At 38.7% G+C, this 23,502-nt stretch overlaps 1 protein-coding gene across 1 annotated transcript in view; it reads left to right on the top strand.

The window, feature by feature from the left end:
* Positions 1 to 22,432, top strand: part of adgra2 (adhesion G protein-coupled receptor A2) — a 57,715-nt gene extending 35,283 nt beyond the window's left edge. The window contains exons 3-19 of the mRNA XM_038285750.1: positions 12,158 to 12,229; positions 13,047 to 13,118; positions 13,217 to 13,288; positions 14,262 to 14,425; positions 15,807 to 16,020; positions 16,103 to 16,267; positions 16,364 to 16,562; positions 16,642 to 16,791; positions 16,889 to 17,050; positions 17,151 to 17,351; positions 17,445 to 17,634; positions 17,869 to 18,077; positions 18,162 to 18,289; positions 18,374 to 18,497; positions 18,580 to 18,728; positions 20,193 to 20,282; positions 20,429 to 22,432. Coding sequence (XP_038141678.1) covers positions 12,158 to 12,229; positions 13,047 to 13,118; positions 13,217 to 13,288; positions 14,262 to 14,425; positions 15,807 to 16,020; positions 16,103 to 16,267; positions 16,364 to 16,562; positions 16,642 to 16,791; positions 16,889 to 17,050; positions 17,151 to 17,351; positions 17,445 to 17,634; positions 17,869 to 18,077; positions 18,162 to 18,289; positions 18,374 to 18,497; positions 18,580 to 18,728; positions 20,193 to 20,282; positions 20,429 to 21,857 — 3,790 coding nt within the window. The 3' untranslated portion in view covers positions 21,858 to 22,432. The remainder of the gene's footprint in view (positions 1 to 12,157; positions 12,230 to 13,046; positions 13,119 to 13,216; positions 13,289 to 14,261; positions 14,426 to 15,806; positions 16,021 to 16,102; positions 16,268 to 16,363; positions 16,563 to 16,641; positions 16,792 to 16,888; positions 17,051 to 17,150; positions 17,352 to 17,444; positions 17,635 to 17,868; positions 18,078 to 18,161; positions 18,290 to 18,373; positions 18,498 to 18,579; positions 18,729 to 20,192; positions 20,283 to 20,428) is intronic.
* The last annotated feature ends 1,070 nt before the right edge of the window (positions 22,433 to 23,502 follow it).

Genomic DNA, 23,502 nt, shown 5'->3' with positions numbered 1-23,502 from the left:
GGTACTCTTAGCAGAGAATTTTAGAATAGATGAGAAGCTGCTCAGTCTTAAAATGGTTGGGTTATAGAAGGGTCATATTACAGCTGCCCACCACTCTTCAAGAAAACAAATGGCAGCTTTTGGGCCACAGCCAGGAATCATGTTCCACTAAACAACAAAATGCACATTTGTGTATGTCTCTTTTCATTTAAACACTGCTGAGTCGCTGCTTGTTAGACAAAAGTTAGGAAATAAGACTGTATGACACTAAGGGGTGGAGTGGGTGATGAAGGGTTAAGCGTGCTTGAGTGTGGAAACAGAAAAGGGGGTGCTGCTGCAGTTGATAGACTCCAGATGTGTCTTTCAGATAAACTGTAGGAAAGGGGTGTGTTTGTATTGCAAGCCTAGCTCAGTCATGGCTCTGGGGGTTTATTCAAACAGCAAGCAAGCCTTCTCATAACCCCGTTTTCAAATCATGAGCTTTGTATTGCCCTTGTTTTTTCTTTTACATGCTCTTTTTGAAAACATAATTGCATTCTCCTATAAAGGAACATAAGCTTTCTCTGAGTTTACTTCCCTCACTTCCATTTGTGATCCTTGGCTTGATTTCTACATCTCTATTGTCTCGGCTCTCTGCTTCTTAATTCCCTTCATTTGAGGCTCTCTGTGGGCTGTAGTCCACCTACTGGTGAAAAAGTTTCTTTTCAATGAATGAGTCAATCGCTTTTTTAGCCAATTTCAATTTGAAGAATTGGGAACTAAAAATGCTGCATCATTGTTTTTATTGGAAAAAATAAATCTACTGGAAATCTGATGCAGAACAAAAAGCTACCTTCCCAACACTTGATAGTGTGGAGCAATCTTCTTATTGAGATTTATAAAAAGTTAAATAGTATTTTTCTCTAGTTTACTTTGGGGGGGGGGGGGGGGAAATCGGCATTATGTCAGGATAAAGATGTTGAAAGTCAGGATCAGTTAGCCAGTTTAATAAATCAATAACTGCATTTTTATTTAACATGTAGTTTTCATGTGTTTACATTAACACGTTTGGTCACATTACAATTTTCCAAATCAGACATAAAAAAGTTGGGCCATAGGGTTTCTATTTGCCCCCCTTTGCTTTGATATTCTTAAATAAAATCATGTACAAACGTTTGCTTTCAAATAGTTAATAACAGAGTCCACTTCTTTTTATCTCAGTATAAATACAGCTGTTGACAGAAGTCTACTGAGATTTAGTGAATAAATCGCATTACAAAAAACAAGGGTAACAGAAGACATATCCGAAATAAAGTTCTAGACTTCAAAGTAGGTTTAGGATGTGAAACAATGACATAGAGAGGATTGCAGCTCTGAATGTGCTATATAGAGCTGCACCTTAAGTAGAAAACTGTTAATTCTACTCATAAATCTGGTCTTTAAGGAAGATCAACAAGAAAAATATGTTTTGTGTACAAAGAGCCCCTAAGAAGTCATTTTCTGAGTTTACCACAAACCGTGAAGGCAACACAGCAAACACACCATCACCACTGCTGTTTAAGCTGGTGGCAACAGTACGCTGAAGGGATGTCAGTGCGTGAAATAGGGAAACTGGTTAGAGCTAATTAGAGGATGAAAGGAGCAAGGTAAGACGCAATTCTGAAAGAAAACATGTTAGAGGCACCAAAGGCTGGAGACCGGGGGTGGGAGGTTCACCTTCCAGCAGGACGATCCCAACCATACAGACAGGACTACACTCCAATGTGAGTTAAAACTGTCCTGTCAAAGTCCAAATGTAAAGCCGGTTTGTTTCCAGATTTAAAAATAGCTTTTCCTCCACATTCTCCATCTGATCTAACTGAATCTGAACTATTCTAAAAGAAAAATTACTTAATATTAAATCTGGAAAATAGATATACCAAAAGGCTTTTCAGCTTTGGAATGCATGCAAATGCTCGACATACTTTCCAGATATCTAAAGACTTTAAAGTGTGAATGCTTCACAATACTTTGTGATGAATTTTCAAAAAAATTACAAAATAAACCACACTTTAAAACTGTACTGCTAGAAAATGTGAAAAAAAAGTTTCAACTTTTGCATGGCACTGTGTAAACTCCACATAATACATAACTGTAGCGTCTTTTTTTGGATACTTTGATTGGTGGTAGGTCTCCTGAAAGCCACAGAGTTTGGCTTCTTCTCAAGCCTTAGCTACAGACAGTAATAGTTATAGTGTTTCTCTTGGCAGCAGATATCTCCGTCTCTCTGTGCTATAGCCTATAGAAACATATAATCAACTAAGCAAATGTAAAATTTCATATAAAAATATGCTGCTCCCTGCACATAATGTACAGCTAATTACCCTGCAGTCTACGTCTATCATGCATTCAATCAGCAGATGATGATCATAAAAATGTTGCATGCCTGTAGAGAAATATTTTGAGCACCTGCCCATTGACAAAACTCCAATTTTTTTTTTAAATGACTGCATCCTTTGATTCTTACTGTTTCCTGGCTCAAATGCAGCAAATGCTTTCAAACCTAAAGCTGATCAGGTGTATCCAATCTGAGAGGAACAAGGAAAAAAGAAAGAAAATAGTCTGGGGAAGGGGCAGCGTAGCAGGAAATTAGTATAAAAAAAACAAGAGCTCTGCAAATCCTGGTTTCCTGTTTGGGGTGGGAGGGGAGGTGTTTAGGGCCTGCATTACAGAGACCCCATTGTGAGCAAGTGTGTTGTTTGGTAGGGAGGTGGGGTCCACAGGGTCATACGCAGGAACAATTTTTGAACAGTTCTGGATCCCCTAACCCATCTACCCCTCCCTGCAGGGGCGAGCTAGCTAGTAAAATAGCAGAAAAAGGAAACTGTAAAAATAAACGAGTGAGGGCCTCTCACCAGAGAGGAAATGACATGCAGCACAGGAATGGTCTCCAGTGATCTCTGTCAGCAACCAAGGTGCAAGTTAATACCATATACACTTTAGGAACAGACTTGTCTGAATCAAGGAAGGTAAGTCTAAAGTGCAAATGGGATTTCCTAAAGGTTTTTTTTTCTTTCTTTAAGAATAAGCTACAGGAAACTGGGTTTCAGTCTTTATTTTGTTTCATTTATTTAACCTTTATTCAGCCAGGTGAGACAACTAAAAACAAATCCTCATTAACCATGGCAATCCAGTCATTTTCCCAGCTCCCTCTATTCCCAAAGGCTCAAACAATGTCACCTCTCCAGGCCCTGCTGCTGAGCGTCTGATAATAGAGCACTCCACGTCTTCATTAATAGCCTCCTGCTGCCGCACAAGTACACGGCTCCTCTCCAGTTCTGCTTTGGGGCCCAGGTGCTCATCTTCTGCACTCCCACACAGTGGTGACTCTCCAGAACGCCCAGAGGAAAAGTCCCATTGATCAGGAGGAGTATGTGATGAAAAAAGGACCTTCCTAATTGCAGCTCCTGGTGTCAGACAATGACCTTTTTCTGGCAGGGACAGACTTTGGCTCTGTCATAATCAAATCATAGCGTAGCAAACCATTTAAAAACAAGCAATACAACACATTCTCTGATTTTTGCTCAAAGAAAATGTTCACGCTCAACAGTCGTGAAGCTTTACTTTTTTTTCTGTTTCTGCATTTTTCCTCTTGCTCTGTGACAACTGTTGTCATCAGTGTCAAGGCTGCTGAGCTGTGAGGCTGTTTTCAGGGAGCGCAAAGAGAGCTCTGGAGGGCACAGACACAAGTCATCACTCAGGTGTTAGGTGAAACATGGAGCTTAAGTTATTGTAGGTTTAAAATAAAGCAGGAAAAAAATCAGAAACGTGAAGCAAATGGGATTTAGCCCGGACTGAGATGGTGTTAAGGGCTGGCATCGGGTCCTTAGATCATGATGGCCTGGGGGAGCTCCTCCACATTCCCCAGCCTGGTGATAAGAGAGAGTCCTCCTGAATCAAAGCTGGTTAACTACAGTTATCCAGTAAATCCATCTGCACACAGCATTTCATCCAGACAGGAAATGCAATCTTTGTTATGTTTATATGACTGCCTCCCTATGTTAAAGAGAGATGTGACTAGAATATATTCAGCTGCTTTCTAACCTTTACTTTACTTTGCTCTGTTATAGAGATTTCTGTAGATTTCTCTTAAAGACCAACATTTAATAGAATTCAAACCATGATTTTCTTCCAGCTCTGTCAGTCATTGATGATCTTTATTGAGAGCAGAGGAAACCTTATGGCTTACAACCAATTTGAAACAAAGGCAAAGTGGTTAGAGTGTTATTTTTATTATTATAAAGTATTTCTAGCACTGCAAAAATCCCAGTCCCTGTACATTACAGCTGGGCAGTATGGCTTTTAAATTTTATCGCCATATTTTGTTGTGCCATCAAGATGATAATACAATTAATAGTTACACTCTTTATTGATTGTTTGGAGTCGTTCTTAGACAACTGTACGTGTGAATGCTTACCACAGCGATCAAACCCCCTCAATTGCAAACACAACTCTTGAAAAAATGTGTATATTTAAACTAGGGTTCTTCAGGATACATGTTTCCTAAAAAAGTGTAATTTATATTACTAAATATCCCGAAGTAATCAAATTTATTTATGGAACTAAAAATTTCATGAGAGCTGTACAAAACAAAATTAGAGTTTTGTCTAAGTAATAATATTTGTTGATTTTGCAAATACCCCAAAGGAAAAAATTAAAAAAGAAAAATATTATAAATACATTTCACAATTCACCCATTTTAAAGCTTTTTATTTCTTTGCTAATTCTAATGTTTTGTTTAGACGAAAAAATCAAAATTTTTATAATGGCTAGAAATTTATCATGATAAACGATACGATAACTGCCCGCTCCAACTGTACATTTAGGATAATATAGCTACTTTAACTCCCAGACATTCCTAAAGATGTAAACATTTTTAATGTGAAAAGACTGAAAATGATCAGGAGAACTATTGCTCTACTCTGTTAGGGCTTCTTGTTCTTGGGGAGTGGCAGCTTAGTGGTTAGGGCATAGGGCTTGGAATCATGGGGTTGTGAGTTTAAAATCCCACTCCCACAGACTGTCACTCTGGGTCTCTGAGCAAGCCTTAACCCCCGATTGCTCCCTGGTTTCCCCATGATGGCAACGCAGTGCTCCCCAAGGGGATGGGTAAAAGGCAGAGGTATCTGTCCAATTTACTTGGACCAATGTGAGATCAATAAAGCATCTCCCTCCCCCAGCAGCCTCTATAAACTGCAAACATTTCTTTACATGAAGAAAGTACTGTTAAATTACGTACTTTTTGCATAAAGTCTTCTTAAGCACCTCACTGATACTAAAGTTAAAGTACATACTGTAACTAAGTTGTCAACAGTGTTTAGTATGGTGCATTCACTGATTGAAAGAGAACTTTTTCTGACTTTTTTACTGTATCTGTGATGACCTAACGGTGTGTTTTTTGTAATGCTGTGCTGTTGGAGGTTAAGAAATATTCACAGCAATGTCCCCTTTAAAATGGTTTGTAATAAAAAAGGTTTGTGAGAAAAAAGACAACAGTCAGCTTAAAGCAACCAACCACACACATGTTTGCATCATGATGGGATGATTGCCTCTTTGGCCTCCGACATTCTGATATTTCATTGTGGTTTAGTTGGTGTAGCTTGATCTAGAGCTGACCTCACTTTATGTTTTATAAACTGTCTAAGCCTTTTTAGATGGAAAATGGGAAAAGAAAAACTGTGACCTTGTGAACACAACATTTGGATTATTTTTGGAAAACAGAAATATATATCCTTTTGACAAACAAAGAGAGGTAATGATATATTATAAAAAGACATATACAAAGCTAACATCACATTTACTATAGAAGGGTATAGGGGGGCTCAGTTTAACAAAATAGGCCACTTATGCAGGCCGACAGTTTATTTCAAAGATGAAAGTTCAAGTTTAGCCGCTGTTTAAGAAACACCAATCAATTTTCAATATGTAAGATTTAGGATTTCGGATGTGGGCTTCACAGTGACACATCTGTTTGCATAGTTACCATGCAGTAGGACAGTGTTTCCCAATCTTTTTTGACTTTTGTACCCCTTTGGGCATTTCGTCTTACCACGAGTCTCCCTCTCAGTATTAATTATTACCCAAAAGTAGAACGCACAATAACTGATTATAAAATAAAGACTATATAACTTAATATTTTAATTTGAGAATTTAATTCTTGGGCATTTTATGCTTTCATCTCAAATAAAAAAAGCAACATAAATATGTTGCTTGGAAGTTAGTAAGGAATCAAAATAAATACAAAATAAAATCATGTTATAAATCTGTATTTTAGAAACTAGGGATCCTCTGAATAACTCCTTTATAATCACATTTCAACTGGATGAATTGGGAACAAAATACAAAACAAAACTTAATTAGTTTAACTTTGTTTCATCAAGACACCTGAGCTGCTTTGATGAGCTCCTATAGCTCAGTGTAAAAAACAGCTGATACCAGTCTATTCTCTATATCCAGTCTGTTCCTCTGCTTGGTTTTGATGTGTGTCAGAACTGAAGGTGAATACAAACATATAAGAATAACTTACTTTTTGGTTGATAACAGCTTTTTAATTTTTCAATTGGGTCCTTACAAAACATAAAAAAATCCCCACTAGGGGTACGAGTACCCCCGGTTGGGAATCACTGCAGTAGGACATTAAAATCCCTACCAGAGTGTGCATGTTCTCTCTGTGTCTATGTGTATGGTCTTTCCAAAACTATAAAAAATAAACTTGAATGCTAGATGAATTAGTTGTTCTACTTGCATCCTGCACAGAATCACTACAAGGATTAAGACGGTATAAAACTGGATTGGTCAATTATTTTATATTTTTATACTATTGAATATAAAGTTTTATGTATCCCTAAAAGAAAATCCATCTTTTATTTTTGTCTTTCCACCTAATCCTTAATCTTTTCATAAATTAGAGCACTGGGTAAAGATATTTATACTGTAAATAAAAAATAAGCAAGTTTAATTACACCCAAACCAGATAGGAAAATAAAAGAAGATGGAGATGTGATATCAGCTTTTTGCAAGTGTTTAAATCTAGCAGCAACATTTAGTGAGAATAACACCAGCTCACTCTCAGAGATAATTTTAAAAAGTCGGAACCTGTTAAATGTTCAGCTGCTAGTTTTCAATCTTTCCTTCATATCTGAGGTGGTTTTTAACACACGGCACCGTCATTATCACCAAACAGAAAACTAATGCTTGAATCAAAATGCATGTAGAATGGCATTACTTCAGCAAATGCTTACTTTTGTTTGCTTTGAAAAGGACAGACAGGGAGGGCGAGACAGAGCAGAGGGAGAGGAAATGGTGAACAGCGCCTTGTCTTTCAGCACCGGGCTAATGAGCCCAGCGACACACAAACTAGAAACAGGAGCATTGTTCTCCTGCTGTCTAGGTCAACAAATCATACTGACACACAGAAATAAATGCATGTATATTGAGAGTAGGGTAACTGGCACATTCACTGAACAAATTTACAAGGACAGGGACACCATAATGCATTTGGATTCATTATACTATGTTTTATTTTGCTCTATTGTATTATTTTTCTCTCTTCTGTAAATGGTTGTGCTGCAAGAAAAGAATTTCCCACAAGGGATTATTAAAGTAATTCTGATTCTGAGCGTTTATGTATAATATAGTATTCATATTGTATGTTTAAGAAGGTGAATGATGAAAGATGATTTCCTCACATGCAGTCTGACATGGTGCATTACGGTAGACCTACTGAGTTTTGGTGTTTGCTTGAACACAACGCTTTGGTTCGAGTCCAAAAAGCTGAAGCCCCATAATTTTTACCTCTCTCCTTTTTAGAATCTGTTTGAGCAAAGGATTAGAACAATATAAGACCAGAAGAAAACCAATAATATTTGGAGCATAGTCTACCCATACCACATGCTGTAGTTTGTTTTTGTTTGGTTTTATGTTTTTTTGCTGGAAGCCATTTTCTATAACAGTTTCCCTTACATTAGTTTTCCCCCAAAAAAAGCTCATCTCTTGGTAAGTGGACCAAGTAGTGGTTAGGAGATGCCTGAGGGTTTAAACTACATGAGGCGGTGTGGTCAAGAGCAGCAATCATAGCCAATCGTTGTGGAAAAAGCGACCTGAAAGTCCCATGAGGAATTCCATACTACTGAGCCACTGCGGTTAGAAAAGAAAAAAGACAAAAAAGGAACAACAGTATTGATTTTCTTTTCACTTCTGCAAAAAGAAAAAGTATCCTGGATGGATGTGTATCTACTTCCCTTCTCATAATTCAACTCTGTTACTTCCACTAAGCTATTAAAGAGAGTCTTTGATTCTAAATAAAGCGCAGGATGGTTTCCAACATCTGGCTAAGTAGCTTGATAAATAGTTGGGAAAGTGATATAAGAGGAGGGTGAAGATAATAGCAACAGAAAGCATTAAATCAAAGATCTAGAAGGAGATACAGACATCAAAGCATTTTAAAAGAGGAAATTAAACCAAAAATGTTGCATGGGGTTTAAAAAAGGAGTACAGCTCCATTCCGTTTTTTAAAGTGCAGCAATGATCAAATGTGATCAACATTGTGGGAGAAAGAATGTGGCGCAAAAAATGCATTGATATGGAAGTTCTAAGCATTAAATATATATGGTGCATTATGCAGTGTTTACTTCCAGGATACCTAATTTCCATAGTTTTTTGTTGTTGTGTTTGGGCTTGTAGCTCACGACACCTGTATCCATTTCTACAACAAATGTAAAATAATAAGGTAACCTAGATGAACAAAGCTGTGCATGCAGACAAAATTCAGAATGATGACATGTGTGACACCTTTAACTTTAGTATTAATTAAGAGAACAGACCAGCTCCAATGTCAGTTTATATGGGGAAACATTTATACGTATTTTCTGTATCAAAAATAACAGAAAGGTAAAAGGCCTGCAAAACTTTGTAGCTCTCATTTCCAAACATGTTAGTGATTTAAGAAATGAAAACATTAGGCAGAAAAAACAAATGTGTTTGATTAACCTAATTCTTTTATCTATCTTTACCTTTTTTGCTATTCTTTCAATCATTTGAATTGTAGTGGTCTTTTTTCTTCCATCTTTTTGTCATCTATTTATCCTTAAATGCTTTCCTCTTATCTAATCACCTGTCCTAATTGACTTACAATATTTTGGAAAAAGAAAAATCATAGAACAGTCTATATATCCATAGAGGAATGTACGACAAACCACAGCGCATAACCTTTGCTGCTCTCTTCTGTAAATAAGGAACACCTTTCTCATACTACAGACTTAAATAATGCGACAGAAAACACCCTTCCTGGATTCATAATTCAGCTTCACATTATTAGCAGTCTGCAGGCAATAACAGTTGAGTCTCTTGAATTTTTATGCTCTATAATTTCTATTAACAACAATAATTGATTTGGTTGGTGAAGTGCATGAGAATTGTATAGATTATAATGGAAAAATAAGATCTAACAGATGTAGTGTGTATCAAAACCCTGTTGGGGGATTTAAAAACATGACCTGTTGCTCTAAAGTGGTGTTAAACCAGACCAATATAGTAGTGTGAGATGCAGCGGATGTGCAAATCACACCAAAAGTGAATTACAGTATAGCAGCAAAAAAAAATCTCCTTTCTACTCTTTATTACTCTGTTCTTTGCTCGTGATGATTTAACTGCATATAAGTGATGTATTTATAAGAATAATTACCATGAAGTTGTTGATTTTCATGCCACTAAAACTGATCTTACAGCTAGTTTTCTCTCAACATTTTTAAACCTAAAAAAAACCCCAAACCCTTCAAGCCTTTGCTGCACAATGATTAGTACTAACGTCGAAAAGGCAAATTCTCTTATTCTTTTTGTTCAGACACAGAAAAATATATTTAGGATGACCATCAATGGGGGAACATTCGGGGAGAGTAGTTATTGATCTGATTAATCAGACCAGGCAATAAATGGATTATCAATAATATTTACTTACGTTTGTGTACTGGCAGAGTATACATGGAATAAAAGAGCAAATTAGAGGAACATTTTCTTCTCAGAATATGCTCAGAAACCACACCTGCAGTTGCCTTTATCGACTCACTTCAGACTCCAGCTGTTTGAACTTTGCTTTGTTCATGTCCCTGAACACAACTTTATCTTTCTCCTTCCCTTGCAACCAAGATTACACGTTTGATAACCTAAGGGCAACATGTTTTGTTGGCAGATACACTGTTTATGGCTGTCTAACAAAAAATCGATTATCATATATTTACTTATGAAAATCCAACTAACTTCTCCTACAAAATGAGTTAAATGTAAATGCTCTCTCTGTACCCTTTGTTGCTAAAAAGTTGTTAAAGATAATGTACCTGTTTAACCTCTTAAGCCCACAGGGCTAGTTTACAAAAAAGGCATACTCATACTTCATGTGGCCATTTATCAACTTGCATACTTCCTAAACTGCTAATAAGCAACATAAAGTTCATGCAGGATACTATGGATGTGAAAATTTAAAAATAAACTATTCTGGGCGTGAGTACATTAGTTTTATATGGTCAAATAATAGGATTCGCTAAAAAAAAACCCAACAACGGATGTTTATATTCAAAACTTCTCACTTTTCCTGTAAGAAAATAAATAAACATTACAATAAACTGTAACTACAACTTCTTGGTTTCTTATGTAGCAAGTTTCATGTCCATTCAATAAGCAACTGAGAAGTTATAGATGTTTAGATCCAAAAAATCCAGCTGTCAATGGAGGTAGATGCGGGGTAAACCCTGGCCGACAGTCTATCGCAGGGCCCATTTTGGGACAGTTTCAGACAATTTTTAATTTATTCTTGAAATTTAAAATGTGGAATGCTATTATATATTTGGTTATAAAATCCACTTTTTCTCCACACTGAGAGGACGTTTTATTAGTTTATTAGCTCTCTTTATTTACACACTGTAATTACACAATATATAAACACTGTAATTACACTATATATATATATATATATATATATATATATATATATTAAGTTGCTAAGCTAAGTTGAATAAAATGCATGAGGACGCACGGGCATATCTAAATAACCGTTTGTCCAATCTGGGAGCTTCATACTATAACAATTAGAAAGGCTTGCTTTATACAGAACCCAATGATATGGACCAAATTGAGATGGACAGTAGCTCCAGTGAATCACAAGCAAGAGTAACATAGGCCTTCTTGATTTACTCCAGGTAATAGATTTCAAATATAGGCATATTGTAGTACCGTAATACAGGTAGAAGAAGTAGCCTTTAGCTACATTATAAACTATCGCTTGGATATATTCTAGAAACTGCTTTTTGATAAAAAAATATATTTTGATGAAAAAGAAGAACAGCAAAGGTGGGACAAATTTTATCTGCTTTGCTGGGTTTTGCTGGTGTCTTTTGAAGGATGATCAGCTGCCAATGATCAAAGTTTTACTAAAGAGTTTGTCTCCAGCCGATTTAGTGTGTTGTTTGCTTACATTAGAAATGCATCATTTGGTGTTGCTACTGTACTTTTGTTTGGTAGAATGAAGCCCACTGAAACACAAACTTGGTCATAAATTATATTTTGGCTACCTTTTTTGGCACAGTGTGGTTGGTGGGTATTAGAATGAAGTAGTCAGTCTTGTAGAAGAGTCTCAGTTGAAGATCTGGACATATGATAAGTGTGTGTTAGTCTAAGAGTTAGTGAGCAAAAAGCTTATTGTTCTTGTGAAATAGTTCGAGGCCCCTTGATAGGAGGCTCTGGGGCTTAAGGGGTTAAAGGTCCTTTACTCAATTAAGACATTTAAACTATGTATACCAACCGGTAATGTACACAGCTGATTTTAGGTACATTAGATAATCCTACATACTTAAAATAAGATGTTTTTTACATTAAAAATTATATTCCAAAGTTACTTATCTGGTTCAAGTGGAAGGTATATTGTGCTTTTGGTGTTTTGTACTTTTAGGACTTTTGTGGTTTTCTGAAAAGGAAACAGTATTACAGTATATGCCAAAAAAAAAGGTTTGTAACATACTGATACTCACCCTTTTCTTAATGTTGTTTAGAAAATAATTATATATATTTCATAGTCTAGTTTTTTAACACCAATCAATTTGACATTTATTAAAAACCTGAACATCTTGCACACTGCATACACATGCTGAAGTACCTCTTTTTATATTTCCAGGGACCTAAAGCACAACCTCATCAGCACCATCATGCCTGGAGCCTTCCAAGGCCTGTCTGAGCTTCGCAAGCTGTGAGTAGATGTACTAACATGCCTCAAAGTCCAATTAAATATCTAGCGTTTAAATGTAAATTAGCAAAAGTATGTATTTTCATACAGATTTAACTGAATTAAACTCTTACATTCACTGTTTTGGGAGCCCATTACATACGTATGCCAGATGTTCTTCAGCTACAAAATTTGGGTTAAAATTTCAGTTTTTTATGGGATATCATCCCCATAGCCTCAGTAGAAACAGCAGGGCTATGCTTATGGTCCTTAAAAGGCACTGAATTTGACAATCCACATTGTGTAGCCGCTTGCTGCCCTGTTTTGTATTCAAGTACCCCGATGCTTGGTTGTAGCGTGGGTCGAACGTGTTTGTCTGTGCTGCGCTGCGTGAGACCTCGTCCCTCCTCCTTCTTCTTGTATTTTCCCTGCAAGGTCTGGGGCTTCTCAAAACAAACAGGGGGAGATAAACACATGCTCTGGACAGCTCTCTGCTGGGTAGTGTCAGAGGTGCAGCAGAGCAGATCCCTCTCTGGCTCCAGCTATACATCACACTCAGGGATTGACTGTAGAACAGGGGCCCTGCTCTACCCTACTGATGATAAAGCTTTCCATGGGTTCGCTGGGGTCCTGATAAGGGAAAGTGTGTGAGACTTTTTTTAATGCAAGCTCTCTATGATTCTGAGATTAAGTTAGCATTCTGCTATCATCCCAGTATGTCAAATGGATATGTAATATTGTATCTTCGGGCAATGAATGAGTCAAGACACAACAATCTGTTGCAAGGGAGATATTAATTCAATAACAGCTAACACAGTCCTTTTATATTTCACACTTTTAGAGACCTGTCCAACAACCGGATTGGCTGCCTGACTGCAGACATGTTTCAGGGATTGACCAACCTCACTAAACTGTAAGACCCCAACCCACCTGTTACATAAAATAAGACAAACTCTGGCTTGTCGCTCAAGTATTTAGAGAACTTGTTCATCTATAATATATTTCCTGCAGAAACCTTTCTGGCAATATTATCTCGACCCTGGATAAAGGAGTGTTTGATGAGCTGCCTTCACTCAAGAATCTGTAAGCAATAAAATCTACCCATATTATATCAAATCAAAACAAAATCAAAAATAATTCAGAAAAGGATTTTATTCCCCAAAACCTTTAATTTTTCATGTTACAGCCACAAACTTCTATATATTGTTGCTTGTATTTTATGTGAAAGATCACTAAAAGTAGTAAATTTTAAACTGAAAGAGAAAGACATTTAAAAGATTTTACCATTTACTTATATTAGAGACAGAAATTTTGACAGATTCTTTTATGCAAAATAGCTTACACTTGCAATGTTTTGACACCTTCCAGTTTAGTTCACCTTAATCTGATCAGAGTCTTCTGCTTTTGGTCAAGACCTTTTGTACAGGTCAGGACACACCTTTATAATGACTTAATGGAGAGCATCCATGAGGAGCAACTTTCAAGTCTTGTAACAGATTTTCAGTTTTAGTTTGGTCTGGACTTTGAATACATGGCTGAATATGTAGAGTTGAAAGATTGGGGCAAGTTTATATAACCTAAAAGTAAACCTCTCCACAGCACTTACTTTATGTTCCTGGTTCATTATGATGCTGGTGCACCACCGGTCTCTGAAAATCATCTGAGTTTCTCAGCTTTAAATTAAGTGAGGTTAAATTATACACAGGTGGACTCTATTTACCAACTGACTCTTGTAGGAAATGAGTTCCACAGACTTTTAATTAACAGATTAAAAGAAACTTAGTTTATACAAAAAAAAAAAAAAAAAAGAAGGAAGACATCTGCTTTATTTCCCCTCCACTTCCATTATTTATTTTGGTCTAATGTTTAGCACATAAAATCTGGATAAAATATGCAGAAGCTTGTGGTGGTAATAGTACAAAAAAATGTTTTCATAAACACTGCTAAAAGGTACCATTCTGAGTCTGTTAAAACAGTTTTCATATGTTTGTAATAATCTAACCAGAAGTAGAATAAGCAGGACTTTTTTGGTAATGAATGGCAGTTCTTTCTGCAGAAACTTCAACTCAGACTACTTGTCCTGTGACTGCGGGCTGCGTTGGATGCCGAGTTTCTTTCGCAACAAATCAGTGCGTGTTGGAGAGGAAACCTTGTGTGCCTACCCCAGGACACTGAGAGGAAAACCCTTGCGAGGACTGAGAGAAATACAGCTCAGCTGTGGTGAGGACCTGGCTGCTGTGAGGCACAGGAATTAAGCGGGTTACCTCTAGTTCACAATCTTCCAATGTCAAAGTCATTTGATTTCTTCCATCTTTGCTAATTAGAAGGTGATAATTCTAAGTAGCAAAAAGATTCCACCTTAATATGTCATCTCAAAGTATCAGCAATGTATGTTAGCAAATATCTCAATAACACACCTCAACTGTCTGCATTCAGTTGGCTGCTGAACCACACATTTATAACCCGATATCTTACCAAAGTATTCATACTGTTTGGGTTTTTGCACATTTTTGTAAGGTTACACTGAGAAACCTCAGCTTAATGTCTTGCGGTTTAAATAATAGAGCAACACAAGGTAAAGATTAACTGAAACATGAAAGGAAATTAAACATTGTTTTCTAAATAATCTGGTACATATAACATGGATAATCTATCCCCTTGAACCCCAGTCGGACTCGGCAGATGGCCGCTCACACTGAGCCTGGTTCTGCTGGAGGTTACTTCCTGTTAAAAGGGAGTTTTCCTCTCCACTGTTTCTACAAGCATGCTTAGTGTAAGGGATTGCCTTCGAGTCAATGAGCCGACGCAATCAACTGATTTTCCTTAGATAGAAAACTTTGAACCAATTTGACTGTAGGATCTGGTAAATTGTCTCTGTAAAGAGCCTTGAAATCACTTGTGTTGTGAATTGGCGCAATATAAATAAACTGAAATGAATTGAATTTATATATTTTCACAAATTATTAACCATGGAGCCTCTGGGCAGCAGCATTGTGCTTTGAGCATGCTATTCTTTAGCAGAGAATATGGGCTCTCTTCAATAGGAGAGTGCAATTTCATTTTATTATATTCTATTTCCATTTGGGATTAACAAAATATATGAATTCAATATAATTTTGTAGAAAACATGCAGGTGGAGCTACATAAAAAAGTTTTGGCAGGGTTTAGATCAAAGGATAGTCTTGTTTTCAAAATATCAGTCAAACCTCACATCTGAAAGTAGTACATTGCTATTGAGAAATGCTCTCCAGCAGCCTGACCAGACTTTAGTTGTGTTGTTTTTTTTTTTCTTTTAAGTGAGTGAATAGTAAATACACAAAAATGCTGTTTCACTTTATAGGGTTTATTATGGGAGGCCTGAAATGCTGCTAAAAGCTTTTCTATTAAGTTTATACCATACTTTCAGCTCAGAACTATGCCCTGCTTTGTATGTTGCCATAAAAGTTCAAGCATATAAAATAAAATATTGGGTTGTTTTGTTCACAGAAGGTGGATAAATCCAAAACTAAAAAGTGTTTTGCTTTTTTTCCTAACACAGTTAAGATCCTGTGGAACATTTAACTGACCTGCATCGGCCTCCTTTTATGTCTTTTCACACCAGATGGTCCACTTGAGCTCCACACCCTGTCGCTGCTGCCATCCCAGCGTCAGGTGGTTTTCAGAGGCGACCGGCTGCCCTTCCACTGCACTGCTGCCCTGGTGGATAAGACCACTGGATTGCACTGGCGTCACAACGGCCAACTGGTAACGTCTGACACTGAGAGAGGAGTCCAGCTGGAGGATAGTGTGGTGCATGACTGCACCTTCATCACCAGGTAGAGTAAATACTACTCTTTGTGAAACTCACTCTATTGTTGTAAAGATGAAACAAAATCCAACACAATTTTCTACATTTAGTGAGCTTATACTATCCAACGTTCACGTGGAAGCAAGCGGAGAGTGGGAATGTGTGGTTACTACCGGACGGGGCAACACCTCTCGCACTGTTGAAATCGTAGTGCTGGAGAACAGCGCCTCCTTCTGCCCAGAAGACAAAGTTGTTAACAACCGCGGGGAGTTCAGGTCAGTCTTAGTTGCAATGGTTTCTCATCACTTCAAGTAAAATTAAGTCTCAAATACTCTCTAAATTTGTCTTTTAAAATGATGATTATTTTACAGGTGGCCGAGAACTTTGGCGGGCATTACCTCCCATCAGTACTGTCTGCAGCTTCGTTACCCCTCCTTGTCTGTGGAGGGGGTGATGGAGCAGAAAAAAGCCTCTCGATACTGTGACCGATCCGGAAAGTGGCACGAGGGAGACTATTCCAACTGCCAGTACACTAATGGCATCACACGTGTCTTGCATACCTTCATCTTGGTTGGTACTTTTCTCTATGCCACCGTACAGATTGATGACCTGATAGTGAAGCTGAAATTGTTTCAACTCTTCTTTTTAGACACCCATCAATGCATCCAATGCCGTCACTGTGGCCCGTCAAGTGCGAACATATACGCTGGAGGTGGCAGGTTTCACTGACTCAGTGGACGTGCTGTACATTGCCCAAATTATGGAGAAGTTAATGGAATATGTCAGACAGCAGCGAGAGGTAAAAGTGATTTTTAAAGCGCAGATTCTAATGTTTTACGAAAAAACTTTGGTGTAATTGTTTTATGCGTTTTTCTAATAATTTCGTTCCTTTGCAGTTGTCAGAGGTCATTGTTGATATGGGCAGCAACCTGATGCAGGTGGATGACCAGATACTTGCTCTTGCTCAGAGAGAAAAAAAAGTATGCAGCTCCATTGTCCACTCCCTGGAAACTCTAGCCTGGCCTCAGTTGCATGGTGAAGCTCAAGACTTCTCTATGGTATGAACGACCGTGGATCTGAGTTTTGCCTGTACAATAAAACAAAGCTATAGGAAGGTAGTAAACCGTCTTTTTAATGACATCTGATTTGATCATGCAGGTGTCTAAGAATATAGTGATGGTGGCCCACCTGATCCGACCAGCCCACTTCACTGGTATAACCTGCACTGCATATTATCACCGTGAGGCGCCAACAGGACGCCTAGGAGTGGAGATGTCAGAGTCTGGACCTGGTCAACGTCTTCATTTCCGCTGCAGCACTGGCTCCCATAACACCTCCCTTAACAACTTCCCCCTAAAAGTGAGGCTTTACCCGTAGGCCCCTTTTAATTTTGGTGCAACTAAATATATATCTCTTCATTAAGTATAATCTACATCTTATTTTTTTGTTTAGAACTCTGTAGCACTGGCTTCTGTGACTCTTCCAGCCACTTTGTTTCCCCCGGATGCCACTGCGGACTGTAAGCTGCAGTTTGTGGCTTTCCGAACTGGAAGCTTTTTTCCTGTGCTGCCAAACTCCAGTAATAATCTGGAACAATCACGCAGAAGAAGTGTCAACACTCCTGTCATCTTTGTAGGCCTCGGTAAAAAACACGATTCAATTGCATTTTAACCCAATAATTTAATGTTGCACTTCCTTTTTAAGTTGCATAGTCCTGTGCCCAATTAATCGCAGGCAAACTGTGCTCTGCAGTCTGGATCCTTGCCTTTTTCTTGCAAGATTTGCTGTCTTTACTAACAGGATTTCTGTGTTGTGCTAAAAACAGGGAAAAATGTGTGTTGTTTTATGTTGACGATTGTCTCTCACTCTGTGACAGACGGCTGCACTATGTGGAACTACTCTGATCCCATCTGGGTGTCCCTACGCCACTTGAACCCAGGCACTGATGCAGTGGCAGCCCAGTGGAGCCACACAGCACCAGGGAAGCTGGGAGGCTGGAGTCAGCAAGGCTGCCAGCTCATCCACAGTGACGGCAGCACATCCATGATACGCTGCTCTGTGCTCGGCAACTATGCGGTGCTGCAGGTAGATATTGGCTTTTTCAGCTGGTTCATTTAGATTAGAGTGTTGATGAAAGCTTCACCTATCTTGCTTTTGATTTCTCTGTAGGAAGTACCCATCTTCCCTAACTCCAGCTCAGCCTCTGTGAGTGTGCTCCACCCTGTGGTCTACACGTGCACTGCAGTGCTGCTTCTCTGCCTCTTCACCATCATCATCACACACATAATACACTACAGGTGCTTTAATGTGTTTGTCAAACAGAGATCCTTTGTTTCCTCTTTATTTTCTTTTTAATTATCTGGTCTTTATATTTTCTGCAGTTCGATACAGATATCAAGAAAAAGTTGGCACACCCTGCTGAATACTTGTTTCCACATCGCCATGACATCAGCTGTCTATGCAGGAGGCATTAGCCTTACCAGCTATCCTCTAGTCTGCCAGGCCGTGAGTTTTTATTGTTAACTTTAGGATACAGTTTGTAACTTTTTGTATGTTATGCGTCATTTCTGATCCCTGTACATGACAGGTGGGCATTGCTCTTCACTACTCCTCACTATCGACACTGCTGTGGATCGGGGTTAGCGCCAGGGTAATCTACAAAGAAGCTGTGTGGAGAACGCCCCGTCAGACAGAAGGAGAGTCTTCCCCTCCACCCACTCAGCGACCTATGCTCAGGTCAGTGAGAAAGCCACCATGATCTTTCAACCGCTTCCTGTACCATGAGAGTATTGTCTGCTGTCAATATGGTTTAAGTTTTAGACAGTTGCAAAAAGTTGCCATGCTAGGCCACCCAAACTGTGCTTCAATAAAGGCAGCCATTGTGCCCTCTAACCATAGTCCTACTGATTCAAAAAAAAAAAGTGGGAAGTGACCAAGTACAGCTGTGAAGCAAGAAACAGACATTGACTGGATAATTTTAGGGATGTTTGAGAGGAAGAATTTGTGACACCAATAGAAGAGAAAGTGTGGGAGTTGTCATAAATCTAAGCTGGTGACTCAAGGACTGCAGTGTATTCATTACAATTTCCTTCTGTTCCCCAACCCTCTTTTACTCTGCCTGTGATCTTAAAGCCGCAATTATACACTGTGCCCCTGACCTCATTGGGTACCCAGTCAGCCCCTTTGCTATACGAAGACCCAAGAGGGGTCAGGAGGTGATAAATCACTGACCTTTGACATGTGCTTTGACAATCTGTTCAGTGACTGTGGTGGATTACTTTGCTCAGATTGTTACCAACCGCAAAGCTCAAAAACCTCAAAAATGAACATTATCGTTATTTTGGGGTCACAATAGAGCATTTAGTCGTCACATTTTCAACAGCATCATGTGCAGTGGTAGCTTTTTATATAGTTGGAAATGCTCCCCTCCCTGGGAGCCATTTTTAAGGGAAAAAGCAGTTTTGCCTAAATATAAAATTTCCATTTCTGTTTTGCATGCCTTGTCGGTGAGGAGTTACCATTCCCTGCACTGTGTTCTGTACAGTGCCAGCAATCAAATAAACATAATTAGTCAATAATGGTGCTGAAGAAGTTTTTTCTTTCCAAATATCTGACTTTCTAAACAAAAAAGTCATGGCAAGGCAAGTTTATTTCTACAGCACATTTCAGTGGCAAGGCTATTCAAATTTCTCAACAAAAAAAGCCAAAAGTATATTGCAGTGGCATAGAAGCAATTCAAATAGCTAAAGAGAATAAAAGCTACACATTAAAAGAATGAGATTAGGCTAAAAAGCATATAAGGATTGACAAAAGATTTTTTTAAAACATAAAATCATGAAGAAAATGGAGTGAAAGTTTGACTGGAAACCTGACTAATAATGTTTAGATAGCACAGTCAAATGCCACTCTAAACAAATGCGTTTGTTTAGAGTTTGTTTAACGCCATTTTAGTGCTTTAAAGGTCTTTGGACTGCATACAGTCATCCAAGTTTAAATGTTACTTTGAATAAACCTGAGTATATGATTTTATTATTTTCTGAGCGGCGATGAATTAAAGCAGAAGTTGAGATTCATAATATTGTTTTAGGTATATATTCATATATATTTTATGAGATACTAACTTGCAACCAATTATCTGGGGAAAAAAAGTTTGAGAACTGTGCACATGGCATTTTTAACGTTTTTGATTTTTTATTCCAGGTTCTATTTAATAGCGGATGGGGTTCCTCTCATCATTTGTGGAATCACTGCAGCTGTCAATGTCAACAACTATGGAGACAATAGCCCCTAGTAAGTGAATAGCTATTTTATTCACTAAAATATTTGGCTTTTGACTTTGTTTGTTTTACTTGGTAGTGGGCAGTGAATTTTTCCAGTGTTAAATACACAAAGAAGTAAATGTTTTGTGTTGACTATTGTTTTTTTTTTTTCTGCAGCTGCTGGCTGATCTGGCGCTCAAGTCTAGGGTCTTTCTTTGTCCCTGCTGGTTTAGTGGTCTTGGTGACCTGGATTTATTTCCTGTGCACTGTGATTCGCCTCAGGCACCGTGTGTCCAAAGAATGCACAGGAACCACCCTGTCCTCTCCTGGGACAGAGGGTCTTCCTGCACTGGCAGGGAGCACCAGCCTTCTCTCCACAGACTCCGGGGGGAGGCCTATAACCCCAGCTGTGCCTCCAGAGGATCAGTACTCACTGAAGACACAGTTCTCCGTGTTGGTAGCCACCCATTCTCTGTTTGCGGCTCTTTGGTGTTGTGGAGCCATGGCAGTGTGGCTAACAGGACGCACAAGCTTGCTGTTCAGCTGTCTCTATGGGATTGTCGCCACGGTTTTAGGGGTGTTTCTGGTGGTGCACTACTGCTTCCGACGTCGTGATGTGCAGGCGTCATGGCTGGGTTGCTGCCCGGGCTATCGTCGTTCCCATCCCATGTCTACTTTTACAAACACTTGCACCACTGGAAACGGAGTGCAAACATCTGAACAAGGATCCCAGCTCTTTGTCAACTGCCATCCACCTGCTGAATCTCATAACTCTCATAACTCATCCTCAGCCAGGTCATCTTCTACGCCAAGTGGGATCAGCAGCATGGGACCTGGGCCGTGCAAGCTCACAAACTTGTTGCAGGTGGCGCAGGAGAATCAAGGCAACTCCTCACGTGTCCCTACAGGCAACAACACAAGCACAAGTACAGACAATATCACAAAGCCTACAAACAATATTCTGCCCTCCATAAACTCATCAGCACCGGTACATCCCCAGAGGAGAAAAGTCAGTAGCAGAACTAAACAAGGGAGTTATCAGCATTATCATCGAGGTGAGGGCAGAGGCCACTACCGCCTCAAAGCTTTGAGGTCTGCTGGAGGGGGCGGCAGTCTTGGAGCTTTAGGGCCGATAGGTTCGGAGCACCTCAATTCATCGCATTCTGTTTACAAGCAGGCCACAAGTGAGAATGGCAGCATCCATCACAGTCTCTCAGAGAACCAAGCCCGCATGCTGACGAATGGAAAGCGGGTGGGAGAGTCGGCAGCCACCAGCCCCTCAGAGGGGAGTGACGGGGGCAGCAGCGGGAGCCGCAAACCCTTCCCTCTACCTCCCTCTGCTGCAAGCAGAGTGACCATGCACAGCACTCAGAGACGATGCTCCAGCAGAGACAATTTAAAAGTGGCCACTTCTGCAGAGCAAGAAACAAAGCGCTGCTCCTATCCTTTGAATTGTGTCGCCACCACCATGCCAGAGGCTGTTTCCCCAAATGGGACCCTAAGAAACTCTGTGCTCGAGCTAGAGCAGGACATGAGCGGCACAGACCAATCCCAGAGTTCTGTTGGAATGAAGACTGGTTTGTGGAAAAGTGAAACCACAGTATAAATTTTGGCAGATTTCTCTGCTTATCTTTAAAGAAATGACTGGGTTGTGTGTTCATTTTCTCTAAACAATTATATAATTTAAGATATAATATCATGAAGAATTCCAGGACCCTGAACTGGTACTTCTGCCTCTGTTGCATTCTAAGTTTGATGTGTATTAATGCAGTCACTGCTATTGCCATGTTCAAGCATACACATTTATTTTAATCACTTTACAAAAGAATGTGTACAAGAAATGTTTCATCTAGGCATACAATGTTGTACTTGGATGTCTAAAGAAAGCTTTAATGTTTTAGTTGTAAATTTCCTATGCAAATGAACTATAGCATAAAATGGAGTGCAAGCCTTCTCCGTCCAAAGCAATTCTATATGCATTTAATCTGAAGGCAACAACCTCTGACACTTATGTTATTGTTTGTACTCATGTATGCACTTGTACGTTTGCAGTTTTTGTGTGTGTGGTGTGGTGTGTGTGTGTGTGTGTGCGCACACACATCAAAAGAGCTGTGTTGGAGGGTCGCTGTACAATCTCAGAGTGAATTAAAATTGTGGGACAATTGACAATAACAGATTTAATCTGCTTTCTTATGACTTGATTTCATCTAGTTCAGATTTAGTCACCTAGCAACCACAAGCCTCTGTGTTTATTATTCAGATTTTCATGTGAAAGACAAACAACAGGGTCTAGCATAATTATAAATGGAATGGAAGATAGGTGGATTTTGACATTGTGTACAAATAGAGATCTGAAAAGTTTATATTCATGCAACCCCTTTTATTGCATAATAATAAACTGCTTTAAGGAGCCACTTAATTATTAAACTGAGGTGTACTATGTTGAATTGATTTGCAGAACTGATCCAGCTGCTCTGTAAATGTTTCAAAGGTTTATTAGCGATTATCATTGATGAATGGGAATTGTAAAGATTGACCTTTCAGAGAAGCCTTAAGCAGAGTTATGTTTTTAACAATATCCTGAGCTTTCTAACATAACACACATAACTACTTTTTTTGTTCATCATTTATAGATGCAAAAGTTTTGGCTCTCCTGGAAACCTACCAATCCATGGCTATTCTATTTTACGGAGCTGAAAAGTTTATCAGCTCCAACATGAGTGTCCCATCTCATGAAAAGATTTCTAATATTTGGGTACACAACAAATGTGTTATTTATGGAACAGTGGTGCAAAGAGAGTCTATTTTCAAAGAAATCCATACAAAGTCTTGTTTAGGGTTTACACAAGCAATGTTGAAGAACTGCAAGAAGATAGCCTAGAACATTTTTTATGAGGAAAGGATTTAATGCTTATCAATATGCAATCCACTGTCACGTTATAGGTTATAGAGAAATGTTTTTGGTTTTAAATTTACCAACGCTCCTTATTTCTCACTATTTTTTTTGCAATAAAATGATGAAATGACAGCTCATACTGCACTAAAAACGTCTACAAGTAAACATTTTCCAAAAATATTAAACTTATCAAAAATAGTTTTTTTTTTTTTATAGAATTATTGAAGAACTCTTTGGTGACTTATATATATGTGTGTTTTTTTTTAGTATGTTTAGGACTAAGCAGGAACCAGTATGTCCACAACAAACTGTGAAGTTTTCCATTCTTCTTTGGATTACACATCGAAGTTTGTTA

Source organism: Cyprinodon tularosa, unplaced genomic scaffold (genome assembly GCF_016077235.1).
Source record: "Cyprinodon tularosa strain WSP-4 unplaced genomic scaffold, ASM1607723v1 ctg214, whole genome shotgun sequence".
Classification (NCBI taxonomy): Eukaryota; Metazoa; Chordata; class Actinopteri; order Cyprinodontiformes; family Cyprinodontidae; genus Cyprinodon; species Cyprinodon tularosa.
The sequence above is the reverse complement of the archived record's forward strand: the minus strand, read 5'-3'. Positions and strand labels throughout refer to the sequence as shown.